Source organism: Arvicola amphibius, chromosome 2 (assembly GCF_903992535.2).
Source record: "Arvicola amphibius chromosome 2, mArvAmp1.2, whole genome shotgun sequence".
In the NCBI taxonomy this organism is placed as follows: Eukaryota; Metazoa; Chordata; class Mammalia; order Rodentia; family Cricetidae; genus Arvicola; species Arvicola amphibius.
In genome coordinates, this window is record NC_052048.2 from 185,398,814 (window position 1) to 185,417,442 (window position 18,629).

An 18,629-nucleotide genomic window follows, 5' to 3' on the forward strand; every position below is an offset into this window, starting at 1 on the left:
TGGGTTTTCTATCTATAAAACTATCTGATTCAAACTGAATGTATATACTTAGTATATGAATGTTAAATAACAAACTTCTTTTAACATACTTATTTGTTTTCCTTCCTAAAAAATTATAAAGCTTTATGAAATATATTTCCTGAAGTATTTATATAATAAACATTTAGTCCCTCATGAGAATTGTGTCCCTGTATCTTTCCAAATCAGATGTGTTGTTGGATATACAGTTTCTTTTGTTTTGTAAATATGTTGCATCTTCTGTCCCTTCCATTCCTATTATTATCATGTGACTTCCGTATGTAGAAGATGTACCCAGTTGTTATATGAACTTTAATTGATAAAGTGATAGTTAGTAGTCTAGATCAAAATTGGAAAAGAGTCAAATGAATTTGTTATTAATAAAGGAAGACGTTTGGAAACCATATGATTGCAGTATCAGGAATCAGCATCTGTAAAATATACTTCAGTTTGAATCTTTCTGCTAACAGGGAGTACCTGGCCCTCAATGTTTATGTGGCCCTCTGCTACTACAAATTGGATTACTATGATGTCTCCCAGGAAGTTCTGGCTGTTTACCTTCAGCAAATTCCTGATAGTACCATCGCACTCAACCTTAAGGCTTGCAATCACTTTCGCCTTTACAATGGAAAAGCAGCTGAGGTAGGCATGTAGATGTGTGTTTCTAATTAGCTCAGGTCTAATGGGAATTACTTTATAACAGTTCCCAGGTTAGCCCATAATCTCTAGGACTTATAGCTCTGTAGCAATGCTCCTTGGTCATTGCCAGTGTGATTCTATAACCAAATAAGTGTATAAACATTTTTTTTTTTTGAGACAGGTTCTCACTATGTAGTTCTGGTTGGCCTCCAACTCCTTGTGTAGACCATGTTGGTCTTGACCACACACAGATCTGCCTTCCTTTGCCTCTGTGAGTTCCAATTCAGCCTGATCAATATGGAGAGTTCCAGGCCAGCCTGGTCTACATGGACCTCTGTTAACAGAACGTACAGGAGAAAAGAAGACAGTTACCAAGAAGCCAAGAAGCTGTGTTTGACTCTGTTCTTGTCTGTCTAGATCTTTTTTTTTTAAAAAAACTTTCTCAGGCTTTATGTGGAAATTCTTGCCAAACATTTGGGTACCATTTTTAGATGGACATTTCTGTCCTGTCCAGTCCTGCATCTCTTCAGTCCCAAAGAAACACACAGAGGCTTATATTAATTATAAACTGTTTAGACTATTAGCTCAGATTTATTATTAACTAGCTCTTAAAACTTAAATTAATCCATAATTCTTGCCTATGTTTAGCCATATGGCTTGGTACCTTTTCTCAGTGAGGCATTCTCATCTTGCTTCCTCTGTATCTGGTTGGTGACTGCAGAGAACTCTTCCCAGAATTCTCCTAGTCTGGTCACCCTTCCTATGCTTCCTGACTACTGGCCAGTCAGCATTTTATTAAACCAATATGAGTGACAAATCTTTACAAGGTAAAGAGCATTATCTCACAGCAAATAAGTGCATAAAAATGTACTTGGTGGTGGAAGTGTAAAATCCAATGTGAAGCTCTATGGATTCAGAACTGCTATTCAAACTGTATAGAAGTTCATTGTGATGTATAGACTTTAAGTCTGGTTAATTCTGGTATATGAATTTTTGCAAGTTTTTAATAATAGAGATAATAAAATTAGAAAAAAAGAATATAAGAATAATGGTAAGACTGAAAAATCAAAGGCTTAACTTCTAAGTCTTTGACACTGAAAATAAAGATTAACCCTAGGAGTCTTAAAACTAACCTGCACAACTTTTAAATGTCTTACTGAGTATGAGGCTCGAGACACTTTAGAATGCCATGTAGTCCAGGGTAGCCTCAAATTTGTTATGTAGGCAAGGATGACCTTGAACTTCTGATCTTCCTGCTTCTATTTCTGGAGTCCTGAGATTACAGATGTGTACCAACACTTTCAGTTATGCTCAGGATCAAACTCAGGGCTTCTTGCATGCTAGGCAAACATGCTACAGAGCTACAACCCCAGCCTCCAAAACACTTAACTTTTATTTATAAGAGTCAGCGATGTCAGCCGGGAAGTGGTGGTATATGTCTTTAATCTTTAGGATAGGCTTCAAAGCTACAGAGAAACCCTGCCTCGAAAAACCAAAACCAACCAAGCAAACAAATAAATAAATGATGTCATCTGTAAAATGTGGATAATAATAATTATATTGACTGAGAGCCCCAAGGATCAAGTAAAATAGCATGTTATACTCTTTGTAAACAATAAAGCATTATATAGATATGTGAAATAAGAACTTATACCCTTGGGACTGGAGAGATTGACCAATGATTGAAAACATTCTTGCAGAAGACCTGAGTTTAGTTCCCAGAGCCCATGTTGGATGACTCACAACCACATATAACTCCAGCTCCAGAGGTATCTGATACCTCTGGCCTTAGGGAGTACCCATACTCACATGCACACATCAACACAGAGATGCACACACATATACATAATTTAAGAGAATAATAAGCTATGTGTGGTGGCACACATCTTTAATCCTTGCATCAGGAGGCAGAGGCAGGCATATCTCTATAAATTCAAGTTCAGGCTGGTATACATAGTAAGTTCTAGGACAGTCAGCATAGAGAGAACTAAAAATAAATAAATAAATATAATAACAAAGTAAATCTTATTTTTTGCTTATTGCTTTGATACGTCCTTCCTTTTTATATTTCAGGCAGAACTCAAAAGTTTGATGGACAATGCCTCTTCACCCTTTGAATTTGCAAAAGAACTCATCAGGCACAATCTGGTGAGTAAGGTTCCCATCTTGATTGACTTGAGTCCTATTTTATTTTGGTACATCACAGCAATTAAAGATGAATAAAAGGAGATTCCAGCTGGGTGGTGGTGATGCATGCCTTTAATCCCAGCACTCGGGAGGCAGAGGCAGACGGATCTCTGTGAGTTTGAGGCCAGCCTGGGCTACTCTTGTAGTTCCAGGACAGGCTTCAAAGCTACAGAAAAACCCTATCTCGAAAAACCAAACCAAACCAAACCAAAACAACAACAACAAAAAAAGAGATTCTCCAGCAAATATTGCACTACTCCAAGGAATGCCTGCCTCATTCCTGTGAAAGGGATGAAGTGAATTTCTAACACCAGTCTCTTTCCTTGGGGAACCTCTTATTAGGAGGGCAGAATGTTTGGAAAGAAGAGCAAGGCAAGGCAGATCCAAATGTCCCTTGTCCTTGGGGGACCAGAGGAATATATCCTCATGCGTTAGAATAATGGGGACAATTGCTTAATTCTTGAAGATTGGCTGTGTTTTCGAGGGTTCATTCTAATCTAGATAGGGTATGAATCTAGAGCAAGTGTGACATGTGTAAGATGACCAGGGATGATTGTACCAGAGTAGTAGTTTAGAGGGAGTGGAGGGTAAAGCTAGATGAGCAATGGTATAGGGCTAGATCATGATGACCATTGCTTAAAATAAATCTAAGCTCAGATGAAGTTGTATTCTACCAGTCATGCAACATAATGAGATGCAGACTGTGTGCTCCCAAGCCACGTACCTGGAGCACTAAGCAAATGATTTTGTATGATGAGTCAGCTTCCTCGTCTGAATACAGTGGTAACAAAAACTACAGCTTCTTTAGTGACTTTGTTTCCTCTTCCTTCTCCTCTTCCTACTGAGACAAGATCTCACTACATAGCTCTAGCTGACCTGGAACTCTGTACAGAACAAACTGGCCTGGAACTCTGTATAGATCAGGTTGACCTGGAACTCCCCATATAGACCAGGCTGGCCTTGGAACTCTGTTTAGACTAGGCTGGCTTGGAACTTTCAGTACACCAAGGCAGGCCTGGAACTCGCCATAGACCAAGCTGGCCTGGAACTCATAGACAGCCATCTGTTTTTGCCTCTCCACTGCTGACATTAAAGGCATATGTCACCGTACTCAGCCAAGCCTATTGTTTGTGGTCATAGCACCAGCAGCAGCACTCCAAATTCCAGGTCTTAGGGGTGTTCAGTGTGTAGTGAGCCCAGCCTGCCTGCTGAGCCATCTTGTTTTTAACTTTTCTGTGCTAACCCCCACCATCTGATGGAATACTGCCAATGGTGGTGTGATTTTTACCACCCTCTTAATGCCTGCAGTCTCAAACCACAGAGAAGCATGGATCAACAAAAACATGGAACACCAAAAAGTTCTTTAGTTGAAGGGGTACATTTGTGACCCTTGAGAGAAACTTCACTAGGGTGCTGGGAGCAAAACACAAATTTGGGGGTGGCTGAGGAGTGACAGGGTAAGAGAAATTAGCAGTAACCATAGATTTTGAAGTTCATCATTGAAAGAGAAAAAGGGCCTTCTCCAGAGGGAACAAAGGAACCAAGTAGAGATTTGACAAAAGAACAAAAACCCTTGTATGTGTGTGCTTCAAGCTGAGAAGTGGGGCTGCTGCCTTGGGAAGTCTGAAGATACAGAGGTTAATGGAGAACTGGAGTCAGATGGAGTGAGAAGCGATAGGATCAAGGGAGCAGATGAAGTCCCCTTGTTAAAGGAAGGGACAGAAAAGGAACCAGAAAAAATGATCAACATGAATATTTTGAGGTTAAAATTATGTAGTCCATTCCTGATAACCTTAGTTTCAGTGTATTTGTGGACAGTTTACCACATTCTGAATATTTGCTAGGCTGTGTGAACAAATTGTTTTAAATGTTTTATTGCATTTCTGTGTGTATGTATGGGTATGTGTTTTCATGGTGCACAAGTGAACTTGTGGTGGTCAGAGAACAACTTTCTGGGATTAAGAATGTAGGTACTAGCCAGGCAGTGGTGGTACACACTTTTCATCTCAGCACTCAGGGAAGCAGAGACAGGTGGATCTCTGTGAGTTTGAGACCAGCCTGGTCTACACAGTGAGTTCCAGGACAGCCAGAGATAACACAGAGAAACCCTGTCTCAAAAAACCAAAAAAGAAAAAAGAACGGGAGTCATGGAGGAGATTGAACTCAAGTTGTCTGTCTTCTTATCATTTTCTTATCAATTTTTAACTATATTTATTAACTGATTTATTGTGTGTGCATGTGTGCACAGTAAGCATGTGCACCGTGGCATGCATGTGGTAGTCAGGAGACTATTGTGGGTGTTAGTTTTCTCTTTCTGTCACCACCCCTGGGCTCCTTAGTGTTTCCAGTGGTGACTTTGTGCGCCTGTGCTTTTACAGTACACTGTCTCTATGGTGACCGTGTGCGCCTGTGCCGCTACAGTACACTCTCTCTATGCAGGTTGTTTTCCGAGGAGGCGAGGGGGCTTTGCAGGTTTTACCTCCCCTGGTTGACGTCATTCCTGAAGCTAGGCTAAACCTAGTGATTTACTACCTTCGCCAAGGTAAGGAAAACTTGTCGTGTTCTGACTTAGGAAGAAAAATATTTTAGAATATTTAATCTGATTGAATCAGTTGTATACATTTTACACACACAACACTTCCAAATACGTATTTGGAACAGTGTCGTGAACAGATTTCATGGCACTCACGGGTTGTGCCTCTTCTTCCTCACCCCGCTCTTTTTACTCTCCTGCCCTCTATCAAGTTGTTGGGTCGTCAGTGTTTTTCTCCCTCTTATTTTATTTTTCTTGTTTGCGTTTTATGAAAATGTACATTCACATTTTCTTGTGTTTTTGTTTGCTTTAAAACTCTCAGCTTTGGGGGGGCTGGAGAGATAGCTCAGTGGTTAAGAGCACTGACTTCTCTTCCAGCGGACCTGGGTTCAATTCCCAGCACCCACGTGGCAGCTCACAACTGTCTGAAGATCCAGTTGCAGGGATACAATGCACATAAAAATAATATTAAATAGACCATAAAAATGTTTTTTAAAAAAGTTAAAAAAAAAAAAAAACCTCTCAGCTTTTCTATTTGCTCACGGTGGCTGCATCTCCGCTCTGGAGTCAGGGATCCTATGAGAGGTGCCTGGTTCCTGGAGCAGCTCTTCAGAGCTTAGCAGAGAAGGGCGCTTGGCCACGGGCCGTAAACCAGCAGTGCGGCCTTTTCAGTGCATGGTAGAGGCAAACCAGGCAACTTATGCCTCCTTACTGAGAAAAATGTGTATTTTGTGGGAACATGTATTGCAAACAGTCCCCTCTATATGATAGATAAGCAAAAAGAAATTTGGTTATAGATATGAATTAATGAAAAAGTGAATATATTTTACAAATTATTTTGTGAAAATTTTCTAGTATAAACAAAAACAAGTTATAGAACCTCCAAAGCCTCCAGATTACATACTTTTTATGCTGGGGTGGTGGCACATGACTTTGATCCCTCCACTTTGAAGGCAGAAGCAGATGGCTCTTTGAGAACTCAAGGCCAGCCTGTTCTGCACAGTGAGTTCCAGGATAGCCATTGCTATTTCACTCCTGTGTATGGAATACGTACTTCTTTTAGAAAAAAAGGAAGGGGACTTTTTGTTTTTGAAGCTAGGATTCCTCTGTGTAACAGCTCTGGCTATCTTAGAACTCTATGTAGACCAGGCTGGCCTTGAACACACAGATCTGTCTGCCTCTGTCTCCTGAGTACTGGAATTAGAAGTGTGTGCTACCATGCCTGGCCCAGCCTAGAGTCTTAATTTAAGCATTCTTTAGGTGTCTTGTGGTTCAGTGTGAGTTTTCTAAAGATAATTGTTTTCTTGGGTCAGGGCACAGCTCAGTCCATAAAGTGCTTACTTTGAAAGCCAGGAGGCCCTGAGTTCCGGCTCCAGGCTGGGTTGTCCTTTGGCCTTCACACACATTTGCATTTCTTTAAGATAACTACACAGCCTTCAACTGGATAGAGAATTAAAGGTCAGGTAAAACATCACATTTTCTGTGTGTGTGTTTGTGTGTACACACACGTGTGTGGCCTTACACAGGTTGTAAAAGCACTCTATTCCTAAGCTGTCCCCTACTTTGTATGACTGTCTGAATGCTGCAGACTCCAGTTCTCTAGGGACTGCTGCAGCGAGCTCATATAGCACAAGCTCATCTAACGACTGACTGACTCCTTACATTGCAGACGACGTACAGGAAGCTTATAGCTTAATCAAGGATCTGGAGCCTACAACACCTCAGGTAAGTGGAGGTGCCATGCACTTCCATTAGCCATGGGCTGTGGAGAACAGCACTGCAGGCCACAGCTGTAAGGTGTAGCAGAGAAGAGTCCCGTTGTAGTGTCCAGGGAGACTATCAATGACTTGGGGGGACTTTAGGATGAAAATGATTGTTGTGGACTTTGTTTTTTTTTTTTAATGTGGCTCAAGTCCCTTAATCTCTGTTTCATTTCTAAAAAGGTCTAAAGTTTGAAAACATTAAAATCTGTTTTAAAACTTTACATCTATAGTACTAATGGAATAAACAACTCCTAACTTGTCTCTAATATCGGTGTCTGCAGCTTGTCTCTCTTCCCTCAGTAAGCTGTCACTCCCTGCAGTCGGGAACTCTGTCTCTACCACATCTCCAGCACTGTGTGCTAAGTACACAGTAAGCATCCCTTCACTGAGTACAAGACTGCATGAGGCCAGCAAGATGGCTTAGTGAGTAAAAGCTCCTGCCATCAAGCCTGACGGCCTGAGTTCAGTCCCTGGAATCCACATGGTAGAAGGAAAGTGACAAATCCCACACTTGTACTCTGACCTCCACACGCATGCTATAGCCTGTACATGCACACACACCGATAAACATACACGTGCACAACACACACTGAATAAATGTTAAAAAAAAGAAGAAACAAAAGAAAGGAAAACAACCTGAATATAAAACACTTCCCCTGGATAGAACCTAAACAAGTCTTTTTCTCAAGGGAACTAAAGGCTCCAGTATCTTTTCACTACCTACAGTGAGCCCTCTTAATGAACTAATGATATTTCTAAGGAAAGCATTATTAAAATATTGAGCCAAGACTGAAAAAAATAGGGTACAGATGAGGCCACAGGCCATGGAAAGAGTAAGTATCTTATAAGTATCAGATGTTCAGGGAAAGGGCCAAAGCGTACTTACTGTGACACTGGAGAGGGGTGACATACATGTAGTAGTCATTTTCCTACAAGCAGTGTCTCTGCTGTTCTTGGAGACAAGGTCTCTCACTGGCCTGGGCTCACTGATTAGGCGAGCCTGGCTTGCCTATCAAGCCCCAGGAATCTGCCTGTTTTCATCTCTCCAGCACTGGGATTACAATTTCCATGGGGCCTGGGGATTGAACTGGGGTCCTCATGCTACATGGTAAGTCCTTTGCTGTCTGATCCATTTCCCATGTGTTTCTACTTAGGACTGAGCTTTTACGATGATAAACTCTGCTCTATGAGCACTTGCCTGCTAGAAGTCAAACTGGACTCTGCTTCCTTCCAGAAGCCAGGGGTAGAGCAGGGACAGGGATTTTATAGCATGTAGAGTAGAGTTGGTCAGGGGCCACCAGGAAATCCCACACAATTGATTTATGGTGTGATTGTGTTTTCCAGGAGTACATTCTCAAGGGAGTTGTTAACGCAGCCCTTGGCCAGGAAATGGGTTCGGTGAGTATGAAGTCATTAGCAATCCATACTTTGCCAAGTTCTGGTTATGTAAAAACTGGAATGGATGTGCAACCAATGGCAAGCTTACAATCACTGGGTTCTTCTGCAGGTCCTTGTACTTTATTGTTAGGGGTGGGGTGCTAGGAAGCAAACCCTATGCTAGGTATATACTTGCTTTGAGCCATATCCTTGGTCTTTCAGTTCCTTTTAATTCTTTAAACCCTCAAGTCCAGGATCCCTGCAAAAACAGTTCTGTTATGTAGAGATTTTTAGCGTTAGTCCATAAAACTTGCTATTTTGTTTCAAAGAGCCCCAATGTAATATGGTCATCTCTTTACTGATGAACACAGAAAATGGATTTGGTACCTAGAAAATGGGAATTTTTTTTTTGTTTTTTGTTTTGTTTTGTTTTTCGAGACAAGGTTTCTCTGTAGCTTTGGAGCCTATCCTGAAACTAGCTCTTATAGACCAGGCTGGCCTCAAACTCACAGAGATCTGCCTGCCTCTGCCTCCCGAGTGCTGGGATTAAGAAAAATTCCTTCTCTAGAAAAGCTTTTAAGGTACTGGGGATATACCCCCATCTTTTCTAAAAAAAAAAAAAAAAAAGAGCTGTTTTGTTTTGTTTTTTAATTTTGGTTTCATGACACAGGGTCTTTTGGTTTTATGAGACAGGGTCTCAAATACTATATGCCCAGGACGGCCTTGAATTCATACCAATCTTCAGTCTTCAGCCTCCCCAAAGCTTAGTTTAAAGAGCTTTTGCTGCTGCTGCTGCTCTTCTTCTTCTTCTTCTTCTTCTTCTTCTTCTTCTTCTTCTTCTTCTTCTTCTTCTTCTTCTTCTTCTTCTTCTTCTTCTTCTTCTTCTTCTTCTTCTTCTTCTTCTCCTCCTCCTCCTCCTCCTCCTCCTCCTCCTCTTCTTCTTCCTCCTCCTCCTCCTCCTCCTCCTCTTCCTCCTCTTCTCCTCCTCCTCCTCCTCCTCCTCCTCCTCCTCCTCCTCTTCTTCTTCTTCTGTTTTGGATTTTTTTTTGTTTTTCTTGACAGGGTTTGTCCTGACTCTCTCTGAGGCCAGGCTGGCCTCAAACTCAGAGATCCCCCTGCTTCTGGAGTACTGGGCTTAAAGGCATGTGCTGCCACTGCCCAGCTAAAGAGCTTCATATAACTAAGAAAGCAGTCTAAAGTTAGGCTGCTGTTGGGCATGGTGGCAGATACCTAAAACTACAGACTTGGGAGGCCAAGGCAAGAGAATCTCAAGTTCAAGGACAGCCTGAGTTATATAGTGCAGCCCTTTCTCAGCAACAGGCAGGTAGGCAGACAGATAGATAAACTAAAGTTTCTATCCATGTTAATGTTGCATATTAAGTTCTTTATGAAACAAAGAATACAATAAAGACTTTCATCTCTAGATCTCTCCATGTAGACAGCAAATATTTATTGCATACATAAATAAGTCTAATGATCCTTGTTATGCCTATGGCTTCTCTACAAAGTTCAGGCACAGTCAGAGAGTGTGTTACATATTTATTGAATGTGTTAATTAATTCATTTAATTCAAGGGATTTAGGGTGAAATTTTAAGGTTGGATTCTTCTTCTCTAATTGACTTTAAGTTTTCACAAAATTTCTTGGTGCTTGTAATAATAAGCTAATAAGAACTTGAGCATGATTTAAAACAAGGATATTTGTTAAATGACATACAAGAAAGTGCATTGTAATCTTAAGTATAATATAAATAAAATATTTGTGCCTGCTTCCTCTCTATCTGTTCTGTTCTGTTTTGCAGAGGGATCATATGAAAATTGCCCAGCAGTTTTTCCAGTTGGTGGGAGGATCAGCTAGTGAATGCGGTAGGTCACAATCTGTCCTTTTGAAAACAATTCATAATTGGAGTTGGGTGAGATTGACTAGTGGAGTCTGACTGTTGAGGGACATGTCATGCTTCTCAATATGAAACAAGGGGTTGGAACCAGAGAGGAAGGCTGAGGATGTAGCTCATTTTGTGGCATGCTCACCTAGCACTCACAGCTCTTGGGTTTGATCTCTAGCACCACATGAAGTGCACATGATAGCTGATACCTGTAATTCTAGCCCTCGGAAGACAGAAACAGGATGATCAGAAGTTTAAGGAAACCTTGGCTCCACCGTGAGAACCAGCCTGGTATATAAGAAACTGTTACAACAATGACACACACACACAAATAAACACAACAATAAAAGAAAATATTAGAATTATCCCCTTTAGCTGGATGGTGGTGGCACATGCCCGGATCTCTGTGAGTTTGAGGCCAGCCTGGTCTACAAGAGCTAGTTCCAGGACAGGATGCAAAGCTACAGAGAAACCCTGTCTCTAAAAAAAAAAAAAAAATCATCTCCTTTGAACATGCTAGTGGTTAAGAACATTTGCTGCTATTACAGAGGATTCAAGTTTAATTCCCAGCACCCACTCAGGTGGTTCACAACTGCCTGTAACTCCAGCTCCAAAGGATTCATTATTCCTTTCTGGACATCATAGGTATCTGCACGCACATGTGCACATACCCACCCACGTGCACATAATTAAAAACAAGTAGGTTAGTTTAAAAAGGGGGGGGGGGTCGGCTAGGCAGTGGTGGTGCATGCCTTTAATCCTAGTTCTCAGGAGATCTCTGTGAGTTTGAGGCCAGCCTGACCTACAGAGTGAGTTCCAGGACAGTAAGGGAGGGCTACACAGAGAAACCCTGTCTTGGGGGAATAAAGGTTATGGGTTAGAGAAATAGCCCATCAGTTAAGAGCACTGTCTGGTTCTTACAGAAGATCTGAATTCAATTCTCAATACCCACATGACAACTCACGACTGTAATTCCAGTCCCAGAATATCCTTTTCTGCCCTCTATGGGAACCAGGAACACATATATGATCCACAGACATACGTTTAGGCAAAACACTCATACACATAAAAAATAAGTACAAATATAAAAAAAAGTAAGAATAAATTAAAAAAACAGGAATGTAGCACAAATAATAAGAACCCAGAGATAAATATTGGGATTCAACCTGAAGATCAAAAAAGGAAAACAGTCAACCACTGGCTCTTCCCTCTACCTCAGACCAAAAATGGGCAAGATCCTGTCTCCATAAATCCTGAAGACTCCACTGAGTTCCCGTCTCTCTCATAGTCCTCTCTGCCCAGCTATATCGCTCCTATCTCCACCGCCCTAATGCTGGGATTAAAGGCGTGTGACCCAAATGCTGGAATCACCTTTGTGTGAGCTCTGTTCTCTTTTAGATAGATTCAATCTTGGCCCAGGGTGGTCTTGAACTCACAGAGATCCATCTGCCTGTCTTTGTCTGTGGAGTCCTGGGATCAAAGGTATGTGCAACCACTCCCTTGGCCTGTATGGCTCACTAGTATGGCTGCTTTGCACTCTGTTCTTCAGGCAAACTTTATTTATTAAAACACAAAGAGGGGCTGGAGAGATGGCTCAGTGGTTAAGAGCATTGCCTGCCCTTCCAAAGGTCCTGAGTTTAATTCCCGGCAACCACAAGGTGGCTCACAAACATCTGTAATGAGGTCTGGTGCCCTCTTCTGGCCTGCAGACATACATACAGACAGAATATTGTATACATAATAAATAAATATTAAAAAACAAAGAATATACTACTATATTTCCCCTTTTATCTAAAATAAAAAAGAAGGCTGGCTATAACTAATATAAGAAAAATTATATACAACAAGTACAATAACTATATATAATAAATACAGGCAATAAATACATCAACAATATCTAGCATTTGCATTTGACAAATTCAGAGAAAATATCCCATATTTATCTTATGTAGGTGAGTCCAAAGTCTTGTACCTAATTTACTTTCTATCATAACATGATTTTTGCATCTGGTAAACAAGGAAAACTATAACTGTCTAATCTTCAGTTCCCTCAGAGACCCAACAGGAAGTAATATTAACTGAGTAAGCGGGAAATGCCAGCAAGTGACTTCCAAAAAAAATGTGAGAAATGACAGAAACAGTTGGCTGCCTGGACAGTCATCCAAAGTTCCTCTGTAACCCTGGGGCATCCATCTTTGGCCTACAGGCCTAGCATATCCAACAAACTTTTCTGTGAAGCATGATATTATGAAGGGCTCTCCCTCCTTGTCTAGACAATGTTTGGCGGTCACTTTCTTTTGTGTCCTGCTTGTCCAATTAGGACAGTATACTGTCAACAGTTGAGGCAAGTGGCTTACTTTTGCCACAAAGAAAGTAAACTCCATGTGGAGTTTCTGCAGTGCCCATCATCTTCTCTGAAGTAAATTGGTGCTGCCAGGAGCATACATGTTTCATTATCATAAAAAAGAGAAAAGAACCTGTGTTATTAAAACATCTTAAATGGCACATTCTGTAGATCTCTGAAGTGTTTGAAGATGACCTGTCTATCTAAAATATATCTTTGTTTGCCCTTGAAAACATACCTAATGTGACTACAAGTTCGATTGTATAGGTGATTAATTACTAACCTGCATTTCCTTGTTATTCTAAACAGTTGGTAATAATAATTTTCATGGACTAGCCATTTGCATTACATGTTAAATGAGTTGTATAGGTACAATACCTTGAACAATAGTAGAAATGTATGTACAGGGGGCTGGAGAGATGGCTCAGAGGTTAAGAGCACTGGCTGTTCTTCCAGAGGTCCTGAGTTCAATTCCCAGTAACCACATGGTAGCTCACAACCATCATATAATGAGATATGGTGCCTTCTTCTGGCCTATAGACATTCATGCAGACAGAATACTGTATACATAATAAATAAATCTAAAAAAAAGAAATGTATGTACAGTATGTTCTAACAAAATTAATCTCAAATTTATATCAATATACAAAATTCATATACAATATACAAACATCCAATCCAATGTAAAACATTTAAAACTAGTAGTTGCTTTTTAAAAGTAGATTCAATAATCTAACTTTTTGTCTTATCGTATCTATATCCCCCCTTTTTTCTTTTCAAAACAAGAACCTTGAATCTAATTTCCTTTATTCAAATTTCCTCCTGGCCATAACCAATAACAACTTGTAACCAACCCACCCTAAACAATGACAAATACCCATAACCCACTGAATGACCAAAAACCACCCATCCCACCTTTTGGGAATGTGGATATTGTATTCTTAAATTTACTTCCTGCTGTCTGGGGGTGATGGCATCTCTAGGGGATCCTGAATGTCAAGTCCTGGTAGAGGCAGCTGTATCATTTGTTGTTCAGTCTCTGCATAATGGGAAAGTTCAGGGCTTGTCTCGAGTCCTGGCTAGAGTACTCTGTGAGGCTGTATCATCTTAGGTAGTCACCTCAAAATTGTTCTGAGCAGTTTGTAGTCCAAAACCAATCCTTAGGTGGTGTTTTTCAGCTTAGTGGTGTTATCATAGTCCTGGGGGGAGTGCCCTTGTGGGGCCCTATTCTCCTTATGAAGACTTCCAAGGTCACTGTTAGGCATGCTCATGATTCTTTGTAGAAAACTATAGAGACCCAAACCTGAAATCATGTACAGGAAGGTAGATGAAACCTTTTTCTAGAATTAGTTAGTACTCTATATGACCATTAATTTCATGACAAAATGTTTAATATATATATATACATACACACACACACACACACACACACACACACACATATATTATTACTTTTGTTTTGTTTTGTTTTTGGCTTTCTGAGACAGGGTTTCTCTGTAGCTTTGGAGTGTGTCCTGGAACTAGCTCTTGTAGACCAGGCTGGCCTCAAACCCACAGAGATCCGCCTGCCTCTGCCTCCCAAGTGCTGGGATTAAAGGCGTGCACCACCACCACCTGGCTTCATTTTATAAATATTATACTGTAAGAAAAGCTGTTAAAGGGTCAGTATAAAGACAAAGGATTATGAGATTAGTGGCAATATAATAGTCCATAAATATTTGTTTTTCTTGTGTCCCATATCAGGTGGCTCTTCTGACATAAGACAGAGATTTTGGATTTCACTTTAATAAGCAATCTTGGCTTTAAAGAAGCCAACTCCAAAGCCAGCTTTAATCTTTAACTGGACAGGGACTACAAAAGGACTATTTGGATTATATGTCTGTAGAGAACAGCAGAAAGAAACATTTGGGAAGAGTTATGAAATTTTGTCATGTTGGAAATGTAATAGGCCAATTTACTCTTTTTCTTGAGACTTTTTTTCTGGGTGATTTGCCCTTTTTCTTCACATGTCTCATTTGTCCAGTGGTCTTTGGATTCCTTAGCTGAGACCTTTATTCTCCTAAAAAGACAGAAACAAAACCCTTTCCCAATCCCAATTTTGGGTAGATTTTATTTTATCAAGTTATATCTGACTAAATGAAAAAAAATGTTAGTTTTTCTTTTCTTTTTTTTTGAGACAAGGTTTCTCTGTAGCTTTGGTGCCTGTCCTGGAACTAGCTCTTGTAGATCAGGCTGGCCTCGAACTCACAGAGATCCTCCTGCCTCTGCCTCCCAAGTGCTGAGATTAAAGGCATGCACCACCACTGCCCAGCACTAAATTAGTTTTAATATGAACTATTCTGAAAGAATTTTTAGCAGTTCCTAATATATTAATTTTCTGGCATGTTGTAGATTCATGCCTCCCCCATGGGTCATTTGCCTTTAAATCTCATTTTTTTTTTTTTTTGTTTTTTGAGACAAGGTCTCATTAGACAGTCTTGTATGGCCTGGAACTCACTATGTAGACCAGGTTGGCTTTGAATTTATGATCATCCTGCCTCTGCCTCCCAAGTGCTGCAATTACTGGCAGGCACCACCACATCCAGCAAACCTACCTTCAGAGCATATTTTGTTGCTTATAAAAATAACCCCAGACTGAGCAGATGGCTCCGGAGTAAAGCACTTGTAATACAAGCATGCGGTCCTGAGTCTGGGTTGCCAGCACCCACGGAAGTGATGACAGGGTGGTGGGCATCTGCAATCCCAGTGCTCCTGCTGTCAGCTGGGAGGTGGAGAGTGGGGAATCCCTGGAAGCTTGCCTGGCAGTTAGCCTGGCATATACAGTCCAGCTACAAGATAGCCCGACTCAAACAAGCTAGAAGGCAAGGAGCAGCGTGTGAAGTTGCCCTCTCACCCCACCCCCAGGAATGCTGTGGTGCATACACAGACAAACATGCATACACATCGTGCACATAAACACATTTGTCACACACATGAAAAAGAAAAATTGAAAAATAAAGGCCAATGAGCTGACTGGTGGGTTAAGACATTTGCCACCAAATCTAACAACCTGAGTTTGTTCATCAAAACCTACGTGGTAGGAGAGAAACAACTTGTCCTCTGACCTCAGCATGCTCACCATGGCAGGTTCATGGCCACACTCACATACACACAGTTCAGAATGTTAAAATATAATAAGAGTCCATTAAGAGAGAGAGAGAAAGAGAGAGAGAGAGAGAGAGAGAGAGAGAGAGAGAGAGAGAGAGAGAGAGAGAGAGAGAGAGGGCTCAGTGGTTAAGAGCATTTATTACTCTTGCAGAGGACTGGAGTCTTGTTCCCAGCACTCATGTTGGGCCGCTCACAGTTAACTGTCTATAACTCTAACTCCAGGGAATTTGATACCTTTCCCTGGCTTCTGTGGGCATCTGCACACACATGCCTGAATACGTATACATACACATAAATAAAAATAAAATCTTAAAGATTTTAGAGAGAGGAAGGCTGAAGAGATGGCTCAGTTGTTAAGACTGCTCTCTTCCCGAGGTCCCGAGTTCAATTCCCAGCAACCACATGGTGGTTTAGTCATCTGTAATGAGATCAATGTGCAGACATATATGCATACATAATAAATAATAAATCTGAGAGAGAGTAAATAAATAGATTTTTAAGTACTGGTATTACAGATATATGTTATTACACTGAGTCCGTCCCCTCACTCCCCGTTAAAAAGTTTAAATCTGCTTAGAATGGTGTCTTTAGTCCCAGCACTCTGGAGGCAGAGGCGATGGGTCTCTGAGTTCCAGGCCAGCCTGGTCTACAGAGCAAAAAAATGTGCTTGCTGAACCAATTGTTAACTTAAAAAAAAAATGCCCCTGGAGAGTCACAAATGATTCTCCAACACTATTTATTGACTAGTATTTCTTCTCCCTATTTCACTTTTTGATTTGTACAACAAAAACTGACTGAAGCATTGGGGATGTAGTAGGAAATAAAACAAGGACCCCTGCTTTTGTGAGGCTTGCATTCCAGTGGGACAGGCAGACCTTGTACATTTGCAGATATAGATTATGGAACATAGCAGCCTATAACAAACGTTGAGCAGCATGGAATCTTTGAAATGCCATGGTGTGGCTGGGGGTGTCATACCAGCATGCTGGACCAGATCAGAATCAGGTAGCTCCACGGCACGTTATTCCTCTGCTTCAGTTCGGAGGTGCCGGGTTGTGTTGGACAGATCACTGTGGAGATTGGACCATACTGTTGAGTTGAGGTAAATACCAGTTGCATAAACCAAATCCTCATAAAGGCAGTTTAGGGAATACCAAAACCAGTATACTTGCGGGGGATGTGTTTCTTGTGGGCTCTGGGAGCCTGGGTTCAGCAGAATCTTCAATTTCAAAATCAGGAATTAGAAAGAGGTCCTGGGATTCATTCTTTATTTTATTTTAGACAGGGTTTCATTCTGTATACCTGGCTGTCCTAGAACTCTCTGTATAGACCAGGCTGGCCTTGAATTCACAGAAATTCACTTGCTTCTGTCTGCCTCCTGGTGCTGGGATTAAAGGCGTGCCCCACCACATCCTGCTGCATTCCCATTTCTTTTTTTTTTTTTTTTAATTTTTCAATTTTTTTAATTTTTGTTTTTTCAAGACAGGGTTTCTCTGTAGCTTTGTAGCCTGTCCTGGAACTCACTCTATAGATCAGAATGGACTCAAATTCAAAGAGATCCACCTGCCTCTGCTCCTGAGTGCTGGAATTAAAGGCATGTGCCACCGCTGCCTGGCTCCTATTTCTAAATTCTACAAAACTCAAATTTTAACTAAAGACAACTTGTGGTTTCATGAATGTCTATGGTTTCTTCTCCCTTCCCCTAACCTAATTTTAGATACAATACCAGGGAGGCAGTGCATGGCTTCCTGTTTCTTCCTGCTTAAGCAATTTGATGATGTCTTGATTTACCTCAACTCCTTTAAGGTCAGTATGAATTATCTATGTATGTGCCTTTGTGTATGAAGCACTTTACATGCTGTGTTAGATGGGAATGGTGACTGAGGCAGGAGAATTAAGAGTTCAAAGCCAAATTGGGTATGGTGGTGCACACCTTTAATCCCAGCACTCAGGAGACAGAGGTAGGTGGATCTCTGTTATTGGCCAGCCAAGTCTATGGAGCGAGTTCCAGGACAGTCAAGGTTACACAATGAGACCCTGTCTCAAAACAACAACAAAAAAGGAGTTCAAGGACAATCACAGCCCCATCCCCATGAAGTTATACTTTTGTTGCTAGCCCCTTTCTCTGATGGTGTTGATAACATCAAGGAATTAATATAATCCTTTGTTTGTTTGGTTGGTTTTGTTGGGTTTTTATTTGGTTGGTTGTTGTTTTTTTTAATATTTATCTATCTATCTATCTATCTATCTATCTATTTATTTATTTATTTATTATGTATACAATATTCTGTCTACATGTATGCCTGCAGGCCAGAAGAGGGCACCAGACCTCATTACAGATGGTTGTGAGCTATCATGTGGTTGCTGGGAATTGAACTCAGGACTTTTGGAAGAGCAGACAGTGCTCTTAACTGAGCCATCTCTTCAGCCCCCCTGGTTGGTTGTTTTTGAGACAGTTTCTCTGTGTAGTCCTGGAATTTGCTCTGTAGATCTGGCTGGCTTTTAACCCAGAGATCTACCTGTTTTTGCCTTCCAATTTCGAGGATTAGAGTTGTGTGCCACCACACCTTGCTTCATTCTGTAAGATTATTTCTTTTGGGCAGCAAAGTTGCTTTGAAAGTTTGGTGACCTGAGTTCAATTCCCAGAACTCATGTAAAGATAGAAGGAAAGAGCTAGAACCGACACCTCCAAATTGTCCTTTGACCTCCACGTGGCACACACATTACCCCACTACCA

At 41.0% G+C, this 18,629-nt stretch overlaps 1 protein-coding gene across 1 annotated transcript in view; it reads left to right on the top strand.

Moving 5' to 3' along the window:
- Ttc26 (tetratricopeptide repeat domain 26) overlaps window positions 1–18,629 on the top strand; it is a 51,745-nt gene that overhangs the window by 16,607 nt on the left and 16,509 nt on the right. Inside the window, exons 7-13 of the mRNA XM_038320828.1 lie at window positions 489–660; window positions 2,731–2,805; window positions 5,284–5,386; window positions 7,047–7,102; window positions 8,485–8,538; window positions 10,318–10,381; window positions 17,610–17,698. Of these exons, the coding sequence (XP_038176756.1) occupies window positions 489–660; window positions 2,731–2,805; window positions 5,284–5,386; window positions 7,047–7,102; window positions 8,485–8,538; window positions 10,318–10,381; window positions 17,610–17,698 (613 nt within the window). The remainder of the gene's footprint in view (window positions 1–488; window positions 661–2,730; window positions 2,806–5,283; window positions 5,387–7,046; window positions 7,103–8,484; window positions 8,539–10,317; window positions 10,382–17,609; window positions 17,699–18,629) is intronic.